Below are 19992 nucleotides of genomic sequence, written 5' to 3'. Positions count from 1 at the left end.
TTACAAATACAGGGTGCGGTTTTCTAATATAAAGAAAATTAGAGAACATATTCCTAGATTATTAGTGTAACTTAATTATCTGTTCTCACTGGTCACCGATCTACCAGGTAATTTTAGTTTCTCTAGAACTGGCAAACCAAATCACTGGAAATTTATATTTCTCAGAATAATAACACACTCGAGACAAAGCTAATACATGTTTAGCTACAGCGCAGTGAACATGTAATGTTTGGAGATCAGACTAAACTGAACGAACTGCTATGAGTAGAGGCAAAAGGTGCAATTAATACAATAATTAAAAGTTAATCTGATTACACTTGTGTGTTTTAGTTTTAATATTGTTTGAATTTTATGTTAGTGGTGAAATAATTTCAGTATCTTTCAAAACACATGAATTAAGTCTTTTAAAAAAAAGTGATTACGTGCAATAAATTATGTTTAAAAATATGTTGTATTGAAACTGTAAAAATAAAAATAAAAATCACACCAGATGGCTTATTTGAGCCATCGTTATTTTGTGCATAAACTGAATATGTAAAGATAATCCAAACTAAATTATCACTCAATAACACCAAAAAGAAAAGATTTATGAGATTACAAGACGGCGACCACCGAGATGCTTCAACAAAGAGAAATTTAGACGACAGCTGTAAGAAAATACAGAAAAGCGAAAGAAGAGCAGAAGACGGTGGTCGCAGTGGTCTGTTATTAGAATTATTTCTATACCTGCTGCAGGCCTTTTTTGTTTTGTGTAAAAGACATGTTTTCCATCCTCAGTCCCCTAATTTGTAATAAAATCCTATAATTACACCCAACACCCACGAAAACAGATTATGTTACTGCAAGCAAACAGACAAGCAAAAACACGTTTCAACTGTGAACATCTGTTTTATTTCATGCCAGGAAAGGCACAGTCATACACTGAATCCAACTGTTCCGATAGGCTATATAATGTTATATGCATCTACATTCAGGCAGTGCATATATTATGATTCCCATGAATAAATGCAACAATAACATTAACACATTTTGTTAACCACAAAAAGATATATCACATATGAGCACTGACAATTTGTATATGCACACTTTTAGCATAAGAGGAAGTACATGTGCACCCTGTAGTCCATACAGTTTTACTGACCTTTTACACCAAAGGAGATGTACAGTACATCAAATCAGCAGCACTTGTTGGTTTTTGGAAATTCCACAGAGAATATATAATGTTTTAGAGCCATCAGTAGCAAGTCTGTTACGTTTCCACTCTGTTTCTATTTTGTTCCAGTTGCATAAATCCGGTCGTGTTGCATCAGCATTCTCTGAAAATGCATAAATAACAGACCGGCACGGTGAGCACAGACGTCCCGCTTTTTAAGAGGACTTTCTCCTTTGGCTGATTCGTACGTGTTTTTTTTTTTTTTTTAGCACTGGACACCCAGTTCCAAATCCACCGATTTATACCTTCTTCTACACTCAAAACAGATGAGCACCGTCAGGGAGCATATTAGACTGTGCTTTTACTCGCACCTTACTGTCCCACTATGAGACAAAGCAGCATCCACGAATGAATGTCTTTCATCGAGCAAAATATTCTGCTCGTTCTTTCAGTCGGACACAAATAGATAAATAGAGTGAACCGGAGTCGTAGGGAACACACATTTATCAGCTTGAGACACAACAGCTTAAAGCGGTCAATACAACCACAGTTTGTCATGGAAGTCGCTGTTATTTCAGAATAGAAATAAATAAAATAATACTTACACATCAAGAGGAACACCCATTTGGTTAAACAGGAGTGTGCTGGGATTTTTTTCTATATGACAATATATTGAAACGACCCTCATATCTTTTCATATTCTGAACTCATGCAGGGCCTCAGTACTTCGTATCCTTAGGATAATATATAGTATTGAAGAAACGGCTGCTAAAATCAGGAGACGGAACCTTTTGGCATCCACGTTTGTTTACGTCTGTTTTTGCAGCCAGTTCTTATAAACCTCTTACTGAATGTTACTTAATTTTCATGCAACTATGAAAGGATGAGTCGGTTACATTGTGCTTCACACTTGACACGTAGCGTTTTTGATTTAGACTTTACATTAGAGTTCAGTATATGGAAAATAGATCGCTGTGATTTAGAAATCTGTCAGCCAATTGTCGTGGCGATAGCTATGGCTGTGAGAGTCTGACATGGTGTACACGGCACATTGGATGGATGTGGTTAATAGGTGGCTGGATTGCAAGTGAACTACGATTTTTCTGTTTCTCCATCAGTCGTAATATAATTTATGTATACATGTGACGCAATTATTAATTACATTTTGCATGTACATTGGTATATATTTAATGTCTTGAACCCACTTCCCACCACTATCCAGTCAGTATTTGACACTTATTATTATCAACGCTTTTATGTTGTTATAGGCTGTCCATCGCTGGCAACTCTCAGTTTACTATATATTATTTTTGCCTGTTTCTTATTGACAGCACACCCACAACGGACCCAACCATAAGTTCACCATCTTATAACGGTAGAACAGAAGCTCTGCAGTACTTTACAGAATATTCAAGATAAAAGCGAGGAAATTTCAACACCCTTTCATGGACTTTATGCCACCTTGTAGTCGTCAGTTCTTCCCCACAAACACTTCACACAGAATGGACAGTCCCTTTGACCTCCAGGTATTGTGTCGTTTTGCAAAACACGATGCAATGGAGCACAAACTGGTATCAAAAAGCGAAGCAGAAACTGACTGTGTATTTGCATCCGTTCTCCTCATCAAATGTTCTTTCCTGCTTTATCTTGGAGCACCAGTGGTTGTCCGCATCCTTAAGATGTGGCCCTGTTAATAACAGCTCTCAGCCCGGGAGCCTTCAGAACACACAACTGCCGAAAAAAGGCCTTCTGCTTGGTTCTGTGATAAAACTAGACTCCTCGTTGGTTATTTGTCCATAACCTTATTGATTTTCAGTGTGTGAAGAGTGTCACTGACAGCAACTGTCTTCTCTGTGTCTGTCTTGCTGCTGTCTTTTCTGGACATGTCAGGCTCCCATAGAAAGAACTCGTGGAGGAGGGTGTTGACGGTGTCAGGACACTCCATCATGACCATGTGACTTCCTTCCTCGATGACTTTTAGGAATGCAAATAGGAGGATCTAGAAACAAAGCCCAAAATAACAGCTGAGTGCTATCATATTTAGCCCCACAGATCACATAAGGCAGAACATATAAAAAATGAATTCTGGTCTATATGTAAAGATGAAGGTGTTCTGTACCTCTGCCATGCGCTGGTCCTCATCCATGGGCACAAACTTGTCACACATGCCGTGAACCAGGAGGATGGGCACAGTGAGCTCGGCATGGTAGACCTCATCCCCCTCAGGCCAGTACTGCCCACTCATCATGGCTCGCAGGACAAACGGAGACACATTGAAGGCATTGCCCTGCTTCAACAGCTGCTTTTCTTTGGCACCCTGACGGGCAAATCCAGCTCTGGATGTCAGGAAAAGAGAGGAAGTGTTCACATGTTTTGACTTGAATGAGCATTTTCCTTCTATGAGAAACATTATCGTGGTGTTTCATTATTTCTAGTGTCAACTCTGCTCTTGTATAAATGCAGCTCTTACTTGAGGAAGCTCCAGGCCAGACAAGGAGACAGACAGTGAAGGACGCAAGATGGCAGCTGGAAGATGGAGCAGAGGCTGGGCTCCAGCGCCGTGGGACCACCTCCGTTGATCATCACCACCTTGTGCACCAGATCAGGATACTCGTGGGCCAGGAAGGTGCAAAACGACACTCTGGAAGAGATGAGTTGCACGTTAGCAATGTGTGAGTCACTGCAGGAAAACTGCTTCATAACAAACACATTTCAGAAATCCTCACCCATAAGAATGGCCGATGAGAATGTTGCGTTTACGAGCGTATCTCTTAAAGATGGCACGTAGGTCCTCTGCCAGTGCGTAGAAGGTATATGCTGCTGCAATCTGCGGGGCAGTGCTGGCTCCGTGGCCCGCCAGGTCTGGAGCAATTACCTCATAGCCCAGCCGAGAGAAGAAGTCCAGCTGGCTACTCCAAATGTCTAGAGAGCCTCCCACCCCATGCACGAAGAACAGCGCTACGTCCGAGTGCGTCCCTTTGCAGCTTGAGATCACCCTCTTCGAGTCGATGACCACTGTGCGCTTGGGCTTGCGACGGCGGCGGCGAGGCGGCGGAGCAGGTTTGTGTTCCCCAGGAGGTGGTGGAACCGGAGGAGGAACGGGGTTAGGGTCTGGAGAAGAAGCTATTTCTTTATAGTCAGCGAGCTCCACCTCTACAGTGCTGCAGGGCTCCAGATCGCCATCCTGACACTGCAAGATCTCAGAGTGCAAAACGTCCCCCAGATTCTCAATCACCAGCTGGCCGTTGCGGTAGACTGTGATCTTCCTCTTACAGTGGACACTGCTGCCGCTGTCGCTGTCATTTCTGGAATCCTCAGGAGAGTCCTCGCAGTCGTCGTCCGCCTTCTCCGTCCCTGCAACCTGCTTCTCTGTTTCTATGGGCTGACGCTCGGGGACGATGTGCCGAACTCGCAGGACTCTCCCAGGTTTCACCTCCACAAACTCAAAGCCGTCAGAGGGTTCTGATGACTCCAAAGGCAAGACGAGACTGGCAGCTTTCCCAGTCAGGCAGCACAGTATCCCCTCAGTGATGCTGGTCAGCATGGTGCTTCCCTGCAGCAACAACATCACACAGATAACAGATCATCACCGAGATGCTCCATTTTAAACACAGCAACAGAAAAACAAGATAATGTCGATTTACAGAGTGGAGCAACAGACAGCGTATGAACACAGCCGTGGGTGTTCGGAGCCAGTTGGCCTACTTTTCACAAATCATCTGTTACCACACATTCAAACATTTTAAACAATATAAATGTTTGCAGTGTTTGCAGATGTCAAACTGCTCAGCTGGAAGCAATCGGGAGCAGCTTGACTCCTACAAAACTGGGCCCAAGTAGTTTCCTAGCAACAGAGTGACAATGAAATGGTTTTCTGTAACCTTCCACAAATCCACAGCCAATGTTTAGCAAAAACTAAACGCAGTCGGAGCAGGGATGCTTTCAGTTTAACACCATGCAAAGTTATCACGTCCAGCTCCAATAAAACACACTCACCTGGAGGCCAAAGCAGCTCAACATTCAGCAGCTCCACGTTCATTAACAAACACAGAAACAATACGAGCTCCGTTCTGGAGTGTCAGTGTCAGCGGAGACCGACCATTCACAATCCAAACTACATGTCTGCTATTAATATCTGTTCCTTTTCACGTGGTTAAGAATCAGGATATGTATAAATAGAAAACACCAGTCATAGTGCATGACTGTGTACATGTCTGTCAGCTTTATGTCTCACAACGGGATCATGGCAGCGTTCCAAACTACCCAACAGAGAAACAGGGACTCATTGTTGTCCTGCTCAGGTCCAGTCACAGCTAAACTGTATTTTAGCAGTGAAGTTCAACAAGCCATTATTAGTCTTCGCTTGTGATACAAACACAGGCTGGTTATCTGTAGGAAACACAACGGGAAGCGTCTCATCTACAGCAGAGCTTCACTGCTGCCTGTTTAAAGAACCACTGAACAGAGCACAACATGCACGTCGCTGCCAACAGATCAGACTCTACGGTACAGCTCACAAGATACCATGGAAGGATTCAGATGCTGATAAAATACAAAATAGAGTGTAAGTGTATGCTGCACACACACAGCTATGTGGAGTGGATCCATTCTCATTAATCCTCTTTGTGTGTGTAATCAGATTCTATATTGTTTTCTGCAGACTGGAGTCATATAAAGTGTCTGCAGTGACATAAATGACATAATATTACTGGTAACGTGAATGTATTTTCTACACGTATGACTCAAACACCACCAGCAGAATGAAAACAACACTGTGCTCATTACATTTACTCCTCCCAACTCCTGTTAGCAGTGTGCTTGGCCCACTGTCTGGGAATGTGCACGATGTGGTCAAAAAGCCTCCTGGACTCTTCTTTGAACATTTAATGAGTCAGCAGCATCATGACGGACAGCTCACCAAGACCTGGAAACTGTTATCCATGCAGTATTAGCTCCCAGCTGGCCTACTCTAGCTGCCTGTTGTATAAGAGCCCAGTCTGACCCGACTACATCTCAGGACGCCAGGATCCTTACTGGTGCAGAGACAAGACAGCACATCCCTTCAGTTCTGGCTCGTTTGCACTAACTTATACAGAACTGAGTTTTTTTTGTTTATAGAGCCCTGAACGGTTTTGCTCCACTGCACCTTACTGATATGTCAACTGTCCTTTCTGCTCGTCTGCCATTTAGGTCACAGTTTCGCCTCTCAGTGCTCCATTCACACCTCAGAACCAGAAGTGACGGGCCTTTTTCAGTTATCACACCCCGTCTCCTACATTAAATCCTGTCCCACTGTTGGACACTATAGGATATTTCCCCCTTTGCTTTAAGTTCTTCCTGAAGCTGTCGTGTCTCTCTTGGTTTCTTTTATCTCTGTGCTGTTTTGTAGCTGCCAGATTTCACTCAGTCTTCTCTTTTACCCTTTTCCTATTATAGTTCCACCTGTTTCTCAATCTAACAACCATCACCTACCTGTTCATAATATATCCTAATATGTGTTAATCCTTGTCATTTCCTTCATGCGGTTCTATTTGCTGTTGCTTTATTGCGTGTTTCCTCTCTGCTCTAGTTGTTGCTTTGACCTCTCTGTCTCTTTCTCTGCAGGTATTTCCGGATCTGGACGACTCTGATCTGTGGTTTGCTCGTCTTGTCCAGAGTTTATGTCGTCATATTTGTTGTCTATTTGTCTCTGCTATCCTCTCCTCTCCCTCCTTTACCCTCGGCCAGGCAGACGACCGCCTTCCCTGCGCCTGGTTGTGCTGCAGGTCTCTTCACATTACAGAGAACTCTTCCCCTCCACTGCCGTCAACATGTTTGCTCATAGAGAATCTCAGGATGTGTTGGGTTTCCCACATATCAACATATATCTTATATGGTCGTGGCTTTAAATGTTTTAATTAGTCGGGTAAATCTCTGCCATTAATAATACTGTAGGATAGTTAGACATGCAAACTAGCATTTTATATCATTTTTTAGGTTTGTAACTGTAATATTGACATTACTCAGGTACATTCACATCATAAATAATATTGCAGGTTCCTAACATTAATATTTAAACTTGTTGGGTAAATTTGCGATATATTCTTCTTCACCATTCATCTTATTTCTCCACAGAGGAGCGCTTTGGCACAATAGCTGTTGTTTTAAAGGTACTGCAGAAAAAGTAATGCACAGAATACAATGTCAGCAGGGCTTCAGCAATAGTTTGAATAAGGTAAATCCCTATTACAGACTTTAAATGCACAGAGCTGCATTTGCACAAGTGGGTTTCTGCGTGCATGTGTCTGTGCATGTGCACGTTGTTGTTGTTGGTCTGAAGGTCAGTGCAATAAGTGCGATCTGGTTACAACCTGGAGCTGAGTAAAGGCTAACTGACTCAGCTGTCTGTCCACAAACATGGAACTGGAGCATCAACAGAAGACGCAGATATTCCAGACTGCAGCTGAAATCACTCATCCGTCTACAATCTACATCTATCTATCTATCTATCTATCTATCTATCTATCTATCTATCTATCTATCTATCTATCTATTTATCTAGTCGTTTCAACCACCAATAATGAGTCATCAGTCTGGATAAACACCTCGATGCATCCCAGTAGCACAAAACAAACTACAGCAGCACTGATCAGCATCCCAATCAGGGATTCTCCTCCTGACCTACAATCCGTCAAACCCTCCAACCAGCACTGGAACATGGCTGCAGGGAGCAAGTGAGCCGCCTCCTGAAATCCACAAACCCCTGAAGTCAAACAGGCTGAAGGTTACTCCTCCGTGCTGCTGTTTCTGTCTGCATTGCTGGATGTATAGGCTGACATGTCTGCCCAGTCTTACAGTGCGTTTGGTACACAGTGTGCTGCAGCATTCCCACTACCAGGCTCTACAGTGGGGTGCAGTCTGGCGTGAAAGCTGCACGTGAAATGCGTGTATCTGCAAAATGAGACCGTCGTAACCTACTTTCTGTTCAAATGCACAAATGTGGTTTTCAAAAGATCAAGACATAAATTTAATAACGCAGACTGCAGATCTTAATAGTATTTCATATTTTAGGGCATGATGGTCACAATAATAATAATAATAATAATAACATAAAAATAAACCAGAACAACAGTAAATCAGGTGTAAATCACAGGCCTCATACATTATAACACTGGACAGATTTAATATCAGTCTTGTTGCCATAATTGCACCGCTCATATTATTGACAGCTCTCTTATTTCTGCGCTGTCACAGGACAAACACACGCAGTCATCGTGCAGCCGTGCAATGACTGCTGATGACAATATGCTGCACAATAAACACCTACAAACTACACCAGGTTGATGCAATAAAAGATCCACCTGCTTACCTGCGGAATCGGTGGTGATTGAAGTGATGAGAAACCTGCGCCAAAGGATGACAGTCACGGGCCGACGACGCGCAGCTGAGGAGAACGTTGCATTTGGCGCAACAATTTGTCTACGCTAGAGATGCTGCAAAACAGTGCGGGCTCCTTATTAGCCTCATTGGACTGGCACGGCGGGACGCAGGAGGGCTCGGACTGAAGACAACGCATGCATCCAGAAATGTGTGCCAGTTGCATATCAATAAGACACCCATCACGGTAACAAACGTGTTGTGTGTGTTTTTCTTCTCTCTCCTCCCTCCAGCATCCACTGCGCAGCCAGGCCAGACCCTGCCCAGCCCTGCTGCCCTTGAATCCGCAGCAAGTGTCGGGGCAGTTCCTCTGCTGAGTGGCAGCGAGCAAGGCGAATAGAAGGCAGCTCCTTCTGAGAGGAGGCCAATGGGAGAGGCGTGTTTCCTTGTTGCTAAGGCTGACAGGAAAGCAAAAGGCGTGCGTGCTCGTGCTCGCGGTCAGACAGACTGACATAGATGATAAAAATGATGGTCCAGCTAATTACCCAAATGGGCTGATCAGGACTGCGTGCATGCAGGTGTGAACACATCTCACATCCCCACATGTGACTTTTAAGCATCTGATCTGCAGCATCATACAGACTGAGATGATGTTTGTGTGCAGCTGCAGCATCACCACAGGGAGACACGACCTTTAGGTTTAAATGTAATCCACTAAGAAGTGCTGTCTGCCCTGAGCTGCCGTCAACAAACTGGTGCACTAGGCCAGTCCGGTACCAGTCACCGAGGAGGCAGCTGTGACGTCTGAGGGGAGGAGAGCCTGTGGGCAAACTGTTTCTGTTGTTGTTTAGGAGCTGCTGTAAGTCGCTTCATGTTTATGTCAGGAGCACGTTTCTGGGTTCAAACCAATCAGGCCAACTCACACGCCACCATGAACCGCTGCATATAACAACTATACCAAGCCATAAGAGCGAAGGCTGCATGGAAGGTCAGATTTTCCAATTAGAGACCAAACAGAGCTCAAATCTGAGCTCACAGGCCTTCAGTACATCCTGTAATGTGTTCTCTACCTGGGTTTAGCTGTTCCTTTGTGGATGCTGGTGGATAAGGGCAGACTGAGCCATTGCTTTGGAGGAAGACGCCTTCCTCTTTCCATCAAATTTTCTGCCTCCATTGATAATTTCAAGAAAAATCTCAAGACGAACATATTGTCAGTGGCTTGTGGCGGCTCTTAAGGGTCTTAATATTTATGTTTATGTGAGAAGTTGATCTCACAAGTTGCAATCCGTTACGTCTGTTTTGTGTTTTATACAGTTTTGTTTTGTTTTACTACTTGGTTTTACAAGTTTGATCCTGTCTGGATGTTTTATCTGATCACTGAAACCACACTTGGTACATCTGTCGTTTCTAATCAGCCTTACTGCGTGGACCTGTGAACACCGGGGCCTTCTCAGTTTTGGAGCTACCAGATCTAAATCTAAACAAATCTAGAAAAGGACACAGGAAGATCGATGAGCAGCTCCAACCCAGTTGATGGTTGCAGCAGTGTTTAGGTGGCATTAAACAAGCCAGAGCATCACTAATCTCCTCAGATGATGCCACAGAGAGCGTGCTATTTGTGCAATCTAGCACTGAAAACAGATGGACAAGTGCTTAAGACTTGGCATGGGGGTCACCGTTGGAAATTGGAGTTTCTGTGACAGTTCAGACAGCGTGAAGGACGGGATGTAGCATCAACCCCGATAGACAGCATCCAAGGAAAACACACCTGGATGCTCCTCAGTAAAAAAAAAAAAGTGAGATTAAACCCGGCTGAAGAACATGAAAAGATGCCCAGTGAATGTTGGGAGCACATTCTCTGACGAGATGAGATCAAGATAAAAAAAATGTTTAGGTTCAGATGGAGTCCAGCATGTCTGATGTGAACCTGGTCAGGAGTGAAGACGTCGTCCCAACAGTGAAGCACAGAGCTGGGAGTGTGATGATATGAGGAAACCAGAGGTTATGGATACCATAATAATTGGCTGAAGAGATGCCTCCCAGTCTGCAGAAGCTTGATAGAAGAGGAATGTTCCAGCATGATAACAATCCGACTCAGTCAAAATCACACAAGATTATCTTAAGAAGGAAAAAGTGGAGCTATGATCTGGTCTGACTTGAGTTCATCAGATACACACTTTTGTGTTTTCTTGTTGTTTTTTAAAGAGATGAGCAGCACAAGCACTGCAGCAGCTGAAACAAGTCGTCTGAAGAATGACAGAACATTTCTGGAGGAATTTGTGCAACACTGATATCCTCGAGGGCTGCAGGTGTCTCAGTGGTTAGCACCGTCGCCTCACAGCTTGAAGGTTGCCGGTTCACGTCCCGGTGAGGACACCCGGGATCTTTCTGCGTGGAGTCTCCATGTTCTCCTCGTGGGTTCTCTCCGGGTTCTCCGGCTTTCTCCCACAGTCCAGAAACATGCTGAGGTTAATTGGTGATTTTAAATTGTCCGTAGGTGTGAATGTGAGTGTGCTTGGTTGTCTGTCTCTAAGTGTAGCTTAGCTTAGGTTTTCTCACTTGTCTTCCCTCCTACTGTGAGGCTCCTTATTATTTTTTAAATATAGTGAAATTAAACTGTTTAATTTAGAAGTTATGCAGTTACTCCAATGTAATACAGATTTAAAATATTTGACATTTAGGTGATATTGCACAGGGACACACTCCTCTGTTGTGTAGTGTACAGTTGCTGGTTGTGCTGTTTGAAGAGTAAAACACACCTGTAGTAGACTGAATCTTGACAGTAACTCCTGGTACCTCTGTATCTGTTTTGCTAATATTTCCATATTCAGCGTTTGCTATCTGCTCGATACTAACCTCCTCATGACTCAGCCCTTGACCTTGTTAATAAATCTTTGTGTTGGTGTTGCAGCAGCGGGTTTAATCACAGCTGAGGGTTCAAGCAACGAGCCTTCCTATTGGCTCCAGTCTCAACCAATCGCGTCGCTTCGTGTTGGGAGGCTGGTGGACATTCAGTGACATTCACTGTTCGCATGTCAACTGCATTAACTATCTCAAAATGAATATTATACTGTCGTCTTTTTCCCGACTGAGGGGAATAACTCACCTGAGCAGGTAAGACAGTCACGTGTTTACAAACGGCAGAGCTTCACTGTGTCTGTTTGCGATGCTAACACCGGAAGCTAACTTAGCACCGTGTTAGCAGCGTGGCTACTGGCTCATGCAGGTAAACTGGCTCGTTATCTGCTGACCTGTCGGCTAATGGCTGCTACAGCTGGAACCTTATGACAGATAATTAAAATGGAGTTAATTAGAAGATTTATGAACCACGGTGCAGATTTAACTATGTACAAACTGTGATGGTTCCCTGAGTGTTTCTCTGGGTCACACATCGGTGTCATGTCCTACACGTCTCAGGAGAAGAGGCTAAAGCTGTGCTGTGTCAGAAAAAACCTTCTAGATAACACGTCTGGACTCACACGTAGACTTTTGAGGAAAACTTTGCTTTCAAATCCGTCAAACCCTTTGTCTATTTGTAAAAATATAAAAATTCAAAAAAAGATCTGGGCCAATGTGGTCTGCGTGCAAAAAAAAAGCAGTGAAATCTGAAGTCTCCCTTTTTAGCATTTCAGCTGAAATATTTAGTGATGCACGATATTAAAAGTTCTGGCCGATACCGATATTAAGATTCCTGATATCACAGATGTCGATGTTCAATTTTTGTTCCCATCCAACAATGAGTATCAGTAAGAACTGTGAGGAAACTATTCAGAAGAAGCCCAGATCAGACCAGCTAGTCTGCTTTGTTACAAAAGTAAAACATATTTAAACATATTAAAAGTCCAGGACCATTTAAGTAAAAACATCTGTGAAACAGCAGCGATATCAAACGTAGAGACGAAGGCGCTGATGTTAGACAATCATCGGCTAAATGTGTTCATCGGACCGATACCGATATATGGGGAAAAACACTGATATCGGCCGATACTGATGTATCGTGCATCCCTAAAAATAATAAATCACAACCTGTTTTAAAGACTTTTCAGCCTCTACAGTCTGTTCTAGTCCAGATCTGACAAGTCTGTGTTCAGTGGTTTGGATCTGGACCTGGTCTAATGTGGTCTACATGCAAAACAGAAGGGAAAAAAAAGAAAAAGAGAGAGAGCTGTGAATTCAAACAGAATCAACGTTTCCCAGATTTGAGTGGCTATCAGACACCATTAAGGGTTAATAGATAGATAGAAATACTGTGTTCATCCCCAGGGGGACATGTGGTTGTTACAGCACAAGATAGAGTTACCAGCACCATAAATACAGATAAATAGGCAAAAATAAACCATAAGAAAATATCCATCCATCCATCATCTATACACCGCTTAATCCTCACTAGGGTTGCGGGGGTGGGGGGCTGGAGCCTACAATAAGAAAATATAAAATGCAAAATGTACAATAAGTCTATTATGTCAAGCAGGAAAGTCCTGTGTGGAGTGAAGTGCAGATATTAATGTGCAACAGAAGTGTGCAAAAGGCAGTTTCAGTGATGGAACCAGATGCTATGAGGCAGACAGGGCTGATGAGGTGAACAGGGTTTACCTAAAACATCTACTACCTACATCCTCAGAAAGGTGGGGATAAAGTTGATTGTCCAGCTCTGTAAGTTAAATTCCCCTTCACTTTTCCCTTAACTTCTAAAGCAGCGAATCAGATGCTAATTTCAGTGTCATGTAAATAAACCAATGCTGAGATCCACTTTGAAAACTTTTCAATAAAGGAGTGACAATATTTACAATTAAATCAGATCCACATTCATGAAATGCAACGCCTGTGCTCACTTCTAGACTTGAATATCCATTTAATCACTATTTGCATTTGTAAATAACAGAATTGCACAAATTAAATGCCAGTTAAAGCGGCTGCGATCTCAGTCTGCACATGAACATGTTTCATCATTCTGCTGGTGGTGGACATCAGGGCGTGGGATTCATGACGCATACACATTACCTGCACTATGACGAATGGATTACATGCTGAGTGTAATCACTGTTGCATAATGCTGATTTATTCATTCCATCTGAACCTGTGCTCTTTCCACAGCATCCCTTCAGCAACAGGCGCTTCTCACCTCCGATCATTCAGCAGCTGGATGGTTCCCAGAACGGCTGCAGGACCTCAGATTTCCAGATTTCCAGCGCCGCTTTCTTCACAAGCTGAGGGTTCAGGAGTGTTCCAGCAGCTCCCCTGGCAGTACCAGCAAGTCCGGACCCGCAAGAGAGGCACAGAGTATCAGCCCAAGAACATTAAACGCAAAAGAACCCACGGCTGGATCAAGAGGCTCAGCTCGCAGGGCGGCATCGAAGTGATTCTGCGGCGAATGCTGAAGGGACGGAAATCGCTGTCACACTGAAGGTTCCTGTTGAAAAACCTGTCACACTTTAAAAAAAGAGACATTGGTCCTGAAATGCTGGAGGGGGTCAGCACGCAGTGAAGAACCTGTGCATGGTGATACCGGGTGTGGTCCGGCTCCGGCAGCCCCACAGTATGAATAATAACAATGGGAGGAGAGGAGAATGGATCCTGACCTCTGACAGAGAAAACAGGAGGCCTGCTAGTTTCACCATCCCAACATGAAGCTTAGGTCAGAGTCAGAGAAGTCAGCACATGTATGATGTGTGTGTGTGTGTGTGTATGTGAATTAATTTGATTTAAAGACAAAATGTGTCTCGAATAAAAATGATTTTGCAAAATCAGTGGAGTTGTTCTGAAATGCAAACACCAGGTCCAGTCGACTGCTTAACAAAGTTTTCATTCTTTGTTGCCTCAAGAGACAAAGTTCTGATCTGTTACAGAGGTTTATGTTTATTTAACTGGAGATATGCTAAGAGCATTAATTACAATAAACACCTTCTCAGCGTGTAGCGAGATGGTCCCTATGGACAGGAGTTATCAGGCAACAGGGTTCCATCTGCAGCCTTTTATTTATGATCCACTGTTAAACATGGACGGTTGTGACGACTAAAAATCAGAGCAGAGGAAACAGACAGTATTATAGTCAAGTCTCTGTCCCCACATGCATTTGTTCATGAAACAAACAAACAGGCATTTATTTTTGAAGAACTGCTGTAACATGATGACTCAGATGCTACAATACAGATGCATGCAAAGAAGGGACAAGTTGAGGCATAAAAATTCCCCAGAAACAGACAATGAAGTGTTAGACACACAAAATTTCCTGACAGCTTTTGGTAGTAACTGAACAACGTACAGCTACTGGTAGCTTAGCATGTTTACTTTATACTAACTGGTTCGGTGTGAGTTGTATTTTAGTTTTTAACTCATTTTATTTCATCTGAGCTACGACATCTGGTCACTATAGCATCTCATGAATAATCGCTGCTGTTCACAAGCAACTCTTGTAAATTAATTTAGGCAAAATATACTAAAGTTAGCAGCCTTATCACTAATTACATTTCCTCTAACTGTCAATTTAGAGTCTTGCAGGAGAAATTTCAAGGCTGTTTATCTTGTTTTACACTTATACAATATGAGCATTTTAACAATCTGTCTATACTGTATATTCTACTAACTGTACAGTCATTCCTCTGGTCAACACTTCACCAGGTCTGGACACCTCCTAACATCATCACTGATGTCATGTTTTATTGTCTGTTTGGCAAAAAAAACAGCCGAAAATGTTGTAAAATTGTAACGTGAGGATGAGGTGGGACAGTTTGTAGCTTTTCAGGTACGATGACAATATATAGACTCTTTTGTTGCTATTAATAGACCCTCAACAACATGTTGGTCAGAGCAAAAAATGCAAACCTTAGATTTTAATAGCAAACATAAAATTATGCTGATTTTAGAGGGCTTAGAAGCTGAGCAATGGCTGCATTTTAGTAGGAAATATGAATACATCCACATATACATTGTATATATATTTTTTCTTTTTTATTTTTTGCATTTTCTAGTGTCAGCATTAAAAATCGGTGCCTCCTGGGGCCATTCAATCATCTGGAGTTGTAGGAGTTCTAGGAGTTGTAGATATTTTCTGAGGGTGAAAATACAAAAACACAAGTCTGAAAACATATGAAAGTCTCAAAATTCAGCCAATATATTTTCCAGAACTTAGGCTGAGTTCCCAGATGACAAATAATAACTCTGAACATGATACGAGGCGTTGAAGCAACACTGCTGCCTGAGATAACAGCCGCTCTCCAGACCTGCCCGTCAGGCCGAACACAGCTTTACATGGAGGACTGACTAAAAAGAGCTTGTGTTGTTTTCATCAGGGCTTCGTGCCTCCGCTCTCTCGTATTGGACGATTGGTCTGTTACATAATCATGTTACAGCCAATCAGCGTGCTGCCTTTTCTCTCTCGTCAAACAGACACCGCCGCCCAACCAATGAGGTGCGCTGGATATGAAAAGGTACCCCCCCCTACTGGACGAACAACAAAAATGGAGTTATGAACTAGTAGCAAGTTAGCCGTCAAAGGACGTCCAGTTTGGGTTTGTGTGAAATTACACGATTGGTAGCTTTCGAACTGCTCGAAGGGACGTGATGCGGTCACATCGGACGTAGTTTATGCTTTGTAGCGGGTCTGAAGAAGCTGTCGAGCGGGTAAACAACCCGGTAGCTCGGCTACGACAAAGACAACAAGGCTTAGTGTGGCTAGCTAGCTAGCTAGCTGAAACAGTAGCAGCTACTTGGTTTCACTGTCACGGTGGTTCGCGAGTTCACAAGCGAAGACAAACGTGACTCGGGACAGACATGGAGAAGGTTGGTTCGCACTTGGTTCTTTCATTAATCGTTTATTTTAAAGCCAAATAATTGTTTACACGCTGACAAGTAGGACGCGCTGTAAACGGTCGCTGCCGTTTACTAACACGGTGTCTGGTTGACTCTGATGCGTAGGACGGTTTTCTGTCCTCACTGGGGTTTTGTTGTTGTTGATGTGTTTACAGGGAGAATTCCTGAAGGGACTGCCCGTCTACAACAAGAACAACTTCAGCAGGTTCCATGCAGACTCTGTGTGTAAAGCATCAGTAAGTGAGCTTCTTTCTCAAAATGTGTTGATGAAACCACATGTGTCCACAATGTGTGGTCAGAATCAGAACCAGAATCAGGATCAGCTTTAATGGCCAGGTAGGTACACAACATACAAGGAAGCTGGTTCCAGGTGTTTGTGTCGCCCTGGGAATGAGCAGGAATGAGCAACAGGGAAATAAAAATAAAGTAGAATAACTATAGAAAGAAAAAAATAAAACTAAAATAAGATAACAAATATATACAAGAATTCACACATCTGAGCAAAATATATATACGTGTACATTGGTGCAAATAGCAGTTATGGCTGAGAATGGCTCAAGCTGCTCAGTAGAGGTCTGGCAGTGGGATAAAAGCTGTTTATGTCACATTCTAGTATGACTGCAGTTCAGCCGTTAAAGACTAATTTGGATGTGATTGTGGTTTCAGAACCGTCGGCCGTCTGTATATCTTCCAACCCGGGAGTATCCGTCTGAGCAGAGTGAGTACACACTGACAAAATCACCCTCATCCTGTTAAATAATCAGTCCCTATTGGAGCATTTCAGCCGCTATCGGACATTTGATCACCTTCGTCCTTTGTGTCCTTAATCCAATCATCGTCTGCATTGTTCCTCCTTAGTCATCGTCACAGAGAAGACAAACATCCTGCTGCGGTATCTACACCAACAGTGGGATAAAAAGGTGAGGCTTTGTAAAGATGTAATGGAGGAGAGATTTGCTGCTGATTATATTTTCTATTATCATATTAAATGCATTTCTTTCTTTCTTCATCAGAATGCAGCAAAAAAGCGGGAACAGGATCAAGCAGAGGGGGAGAACACAGCACCGCCACGAAAAATTGCCAGAACAGACAGTCGGGAGCTGATTGAGGATTCCTAAACTTCTGTGCTGTCTGTGCTCAACCAGTAAAGACTGACTAGCAGAACACACACCGATGCAGAGTATGTGTTTGCAGGCCTCGGCGCTGAAGCACACCACAGTGGATACGTGTCAGACCACCGCTGTCACACGGGTCTTAATGTTTGACTTCAGATTTCCTTCTTAACCAAAAACTTTTCCCCCGGTTAATTTCCTGCACTCACACAGGACTTCCTGTACTTCCAAGAAGGCACCACCTCTGCCTCGAGTTTTAGTCTTTGTAGTGTTGAAATACCATACATCTACCTCCTTATTCCTCAATCTGTCTGTTTTCCACTCGCTTCTACTCACAGTTTTCCTTTCAGAACGCCAGGGGTCATGTTGTCGTTCCTCTGCCACCATCTAAGAGTTTACAGTCGCAGTTCTTCATACCGTCTCTGACATATGCATGTTTTGTAGCATGTGGTTTTCTGTGGCTCCTACTCCATCAGGAATCTTTTGTTTAGAATTTAATAATGACAGTGGTCGTGTAAAAGGTTATTTTAGCTTGTCGTCAGTGTGATTACTGTCGTTAAACTGCGTAGTGTTAGTGAGTTAGACTGAGTAACTGATTCAGGGTTTTGATTACGGACTGTATGGAGCGCTCCGAGAGATGTGGTCGTTTTCTCCTGATCAATAATAATTTATTGCCTTCAGCGGAAGTGAGTGTGTTTCCACGATGTCTTAGAGCGCTGCCCCTCGGTTTACATTGTTGTTTCAGGAAGATGAACCTCTGTCGTGTTGGGTAGATGTTAGCATAGCGGCACATTCACGCCAATTCTAGAGGATGCAAATAGTTTTTGTAACCTGCAGACTTTGTAGCCATGATGCTCACTACTTTGAGATCACCACTTCTTAAGCAGTGCTGGATTCTTCGTAACAGCAAGGCTCAGTATATTATGGGATAGGTGACGGAGGAACGTGTGTGGACATTTACATTTCAGCTGTGCTAATGTGTGGGCTACCTGTAAGGACAGCTGCCAGTCCTTGCTATAAATGTGCCATTCACATTCATATTGAGATGACGTGTTTGGAACAGGAAGCGTTCAGCAGCAGGGCTGAGTTCACTGGGTGTATGTGCTGCATGTAGAGCTCATCATAACACTCCACAGATCCTGTATATTTGTACAGTGTGTACATAGATTGTGACTGCCTTGACCTTTTTATCAGGTAACAAGACAAGGACTAGCTCTGATTCTGTCTTCCCCTCGTTAGCCATTTATTGCCATTTCACTTTGTTTGTCCGACTTTTCTTTGCAGAGACACCAGCCAGAGTTTGGTGAAAACACACAAAAGCATTTCACTGCATTTGCTGAGGCTTGAGTTTTGCACCTTCAGAGAGAATATTTTTTTTGCAAAGAGCAACCTGCTGCGATGTATTTGGCACATTTGAAAGTTGAGTCAGTTAATGTACATTTGTCAGGGACGCCTGTTTAAACAGTTTGTATTCAGTAAATGTTCACTTTAGCTGCTTATGCAACTCAGTACACATCAAACACTCATGATAGGCTTCTGTGGTCTGAAGCAGACATGCAGTGTTTATTTTCCTGGCTCTTGATAGAAGAGCGTGTTCATTTTGTCATATGGTTTATATTCTATCACCTGATTATGTTTGGAATGTGTTCACTTTGCTTTGAATTCATTGTATAATGTATTGTTGTCAATCTGAAGTCCTGTTCTTGTATAGATTGCTCTATGATGTACAGTAAAAGCTGTAACTCAACGCAAACAGAAGCTTTTCTTTGGATGAACTGAGTCGATGCCATAAACCGATATAACTTTCGTTTGAAGTGTTCTTTTTGCACAGACATCATTAACAGTAGTGTGTTGATGCAGGAGCAGGGTGTTCTGAGTTAACAGTTAGAATCTGCACCAAAACCAAGTTTTCATTCATATCCAGGAAACAAAGAGCCCAGCACCAGGATCTGTCATATAGTGATATTTATTAACTCAGCCAGTGCATTATCTCTCGATGGATGTTTGTTCAAGTGAGATTTATTTGCATCGTAGAAGTACATTCACTAATTTATGTAGTAAAATAATTCATAGAAAATCAAAGTTAAGAAAAATAGAATATTTTTTTCATGGTCACAGTGAGTATATCTGACCTATTGCAGAAGAATACGATGGCTTTGAAAGTGCTCCAACTGAAAAGAACGTGATGGCGTGTGATGCATGCACGTGATGCAGCATGCATTCAATACAGGCGTCAGGATGAGAAACGAACCCGACGTGGGAAGCTGCTGTTTATGTGCTTTGACAAAAGGGCTCATTGGTGACCAGCTCCTGAAAAAACAAGAAGATCTTCCACATCAGCAGAATGTGTTGTTCTGCTGTTGGAAACCAGGCAGTCATGCAGGACTTGAACCTCGGTGAAGGTCACTACAGCTCCACTCAGGGAGGTACGCTTACTGTACATATCTTACATGGAAGCTAGTTAATCAGGTGTTAGTAGATACAGGGCGATGCTTGGTGAGGAGTAAGTTGCATCCAGAGTGAAGGTCTAATGCTTGCTGACCTGACAGGTGGTCCTCGTGA

The 19992-nt window shown here is 43.0% G+C and overlaps 3 protein-coding genes across 6 annotated transcripts; 2 read left to right on the top strand and 1 right to left on the bottom strand.

The window, feature by feature from the left end:
• Nucleotides 1–868: 868 nt before the first annotated feature.
• Nucleotides 869–4697, bottom strand: abhd8a (abhydrolase domain containing 8a). Of its 4 annotated transcripts, none has more exons than XM_008275570.1 (5): nt 4515–4697; nt 3880–4466; nt 3624–3794; nt 3273–3489; nt 869–3152 (listed from the first exon to the last, which is right to left on the bottom strand). In XM_008275570.1, exons 1-5 carry the CDS (start codon nt 4695–4697, stop codon nt 2940–2942), a joined length of 1371 nt encoding a protein of 456 aa, XP_008273792.1. In that variant the 3' UTR covers nt 869–2939. The 4 variants fall into 4 exon arrangements, with proteins under 4 accessions (XP_008273792.1, XP_008273866.1, XP_008273942.1 ...); XM_008275644.1 differs by having other exon boundaries at nt 3880–4449; nt 4519–4697; XM_008275720.1 differs by having other exon boundaries at nt 3880–4443; nt 4519–4697.
• Nucleotides 4698–11478: 6781 nt separating this feature from the next.
• mrpl34 (mitochondrial ribosomal protein L34) lies at nt 11479–14256 on the top strand. Its single transcript, XM_008306970.1, has 2 exons — nt 11479–11623; nt 13604–14256. Exons 1-2 carry the CDS (start codon nt 11568–11570, stop codon nt 13911–13913), a joined length of 366 nt encoding a protein of 121 aa, XP_008305192.1. The 5' UTR covers nt 11479–11567; the 3' UTR covers nt 13914–14256.
• Nucleotides 14257–15965: 1709 nt separating this feature from the next.
• LOC103376458 (DET1- and DDB1-associated protein 1-like) lies at nt 15966–19237 on the top strand. The gene is made up of 5 exons (XM_008306859.1): nt 15966–16288; nt 16474–16554; nt 16985–17036; nt 17177–17238; nt 17332–19237. Exons 1-5 carry the CDS (start codon nt 16280–16282, stop codon nt 17434–17436), a joined length of 309 nt encoding a protein of 102 aa, XP_008305081.1. The 5' UTR covers nt 15966–16279; the 3' UTR covers nt 17437–19237.
• The last annotated feature ends 755 nt before the right edge of the window (nt 19238–19992 follow it).

Source organism: Stegastes partitus, unplaced genomic scaffold (genome assembly GCF_000690725.1).
Source record: "Stegastes partitus isolate 25-593 unplaced genomic scaffold, Stegastes_partitus-1.0.2 Scaffold0, whole genome shotgun sequence".
In the NCBI taxonomy this organism is placed as follows: domain Eukaryota; kingdom Metazoa; phylum Chordata; class Actinopteri; family Pomacentridae; genus Stegastes; species Stegastes partitus.
Note: the sequence above shows the minus strand (reverse complement) of the source record. Positions and strands in the feature narration are given on the sequence as shown.

Bases quoted from the DNA above. Each gene is read 5' to 3' on its own strand.
- abhd8a (XM_008275492.1), bottom strand. From the start codon at position 4,697: ATGCTGACCAGCATCACTGAGGGGATACTGTGCTGCCTGACTGGGAAA. The intron at 3,795-3,879 runs GTGAGGATTTCT...CATCTCTTCCAG, and splicing joins CTCATCGGCCATTCTTATGG to AGTGTCGTTTTGCACCTTCC. The intron at 3,153-3,272 runs GTACAGAACACC...CTTTGTTTCTAG, and splicing joins AGGACCAGCGCATGGCAGAG to ATCCTCCTATTTGCATTCCT.
- mrpl34 (XM_008306970.1), top strand. From the start codon at position 11,568: ATGAATATTATACTGTCGTCTTTTTCCCGACTGAGGGGAATAACTCAC. The intron at 11,624-13,603 runs GTAAGACAGTCA...CTCTTTCCACAG, and splicing joins GGAATAACTCACCTGAGCAG to CATCCCTTCAGCAACAGGCG.
- LOC103376458 (XM_008306859.1), top strand. The intron at 16,555-16,984 runs GTAAGTGAGCTT...TTGTGGTTTCAG, and splicing joins ACTCTGTGTGTAAAGCATCA to AACCGTCGGCCGTCTGTATA. The intron at 17,037-17,176 runs GTGAGTACACAC...GTTCCTCCTTAG, and splicing joins GGAGTATCCGTCTGAGCAGA to TCATCGTCACAGAGAAGACA.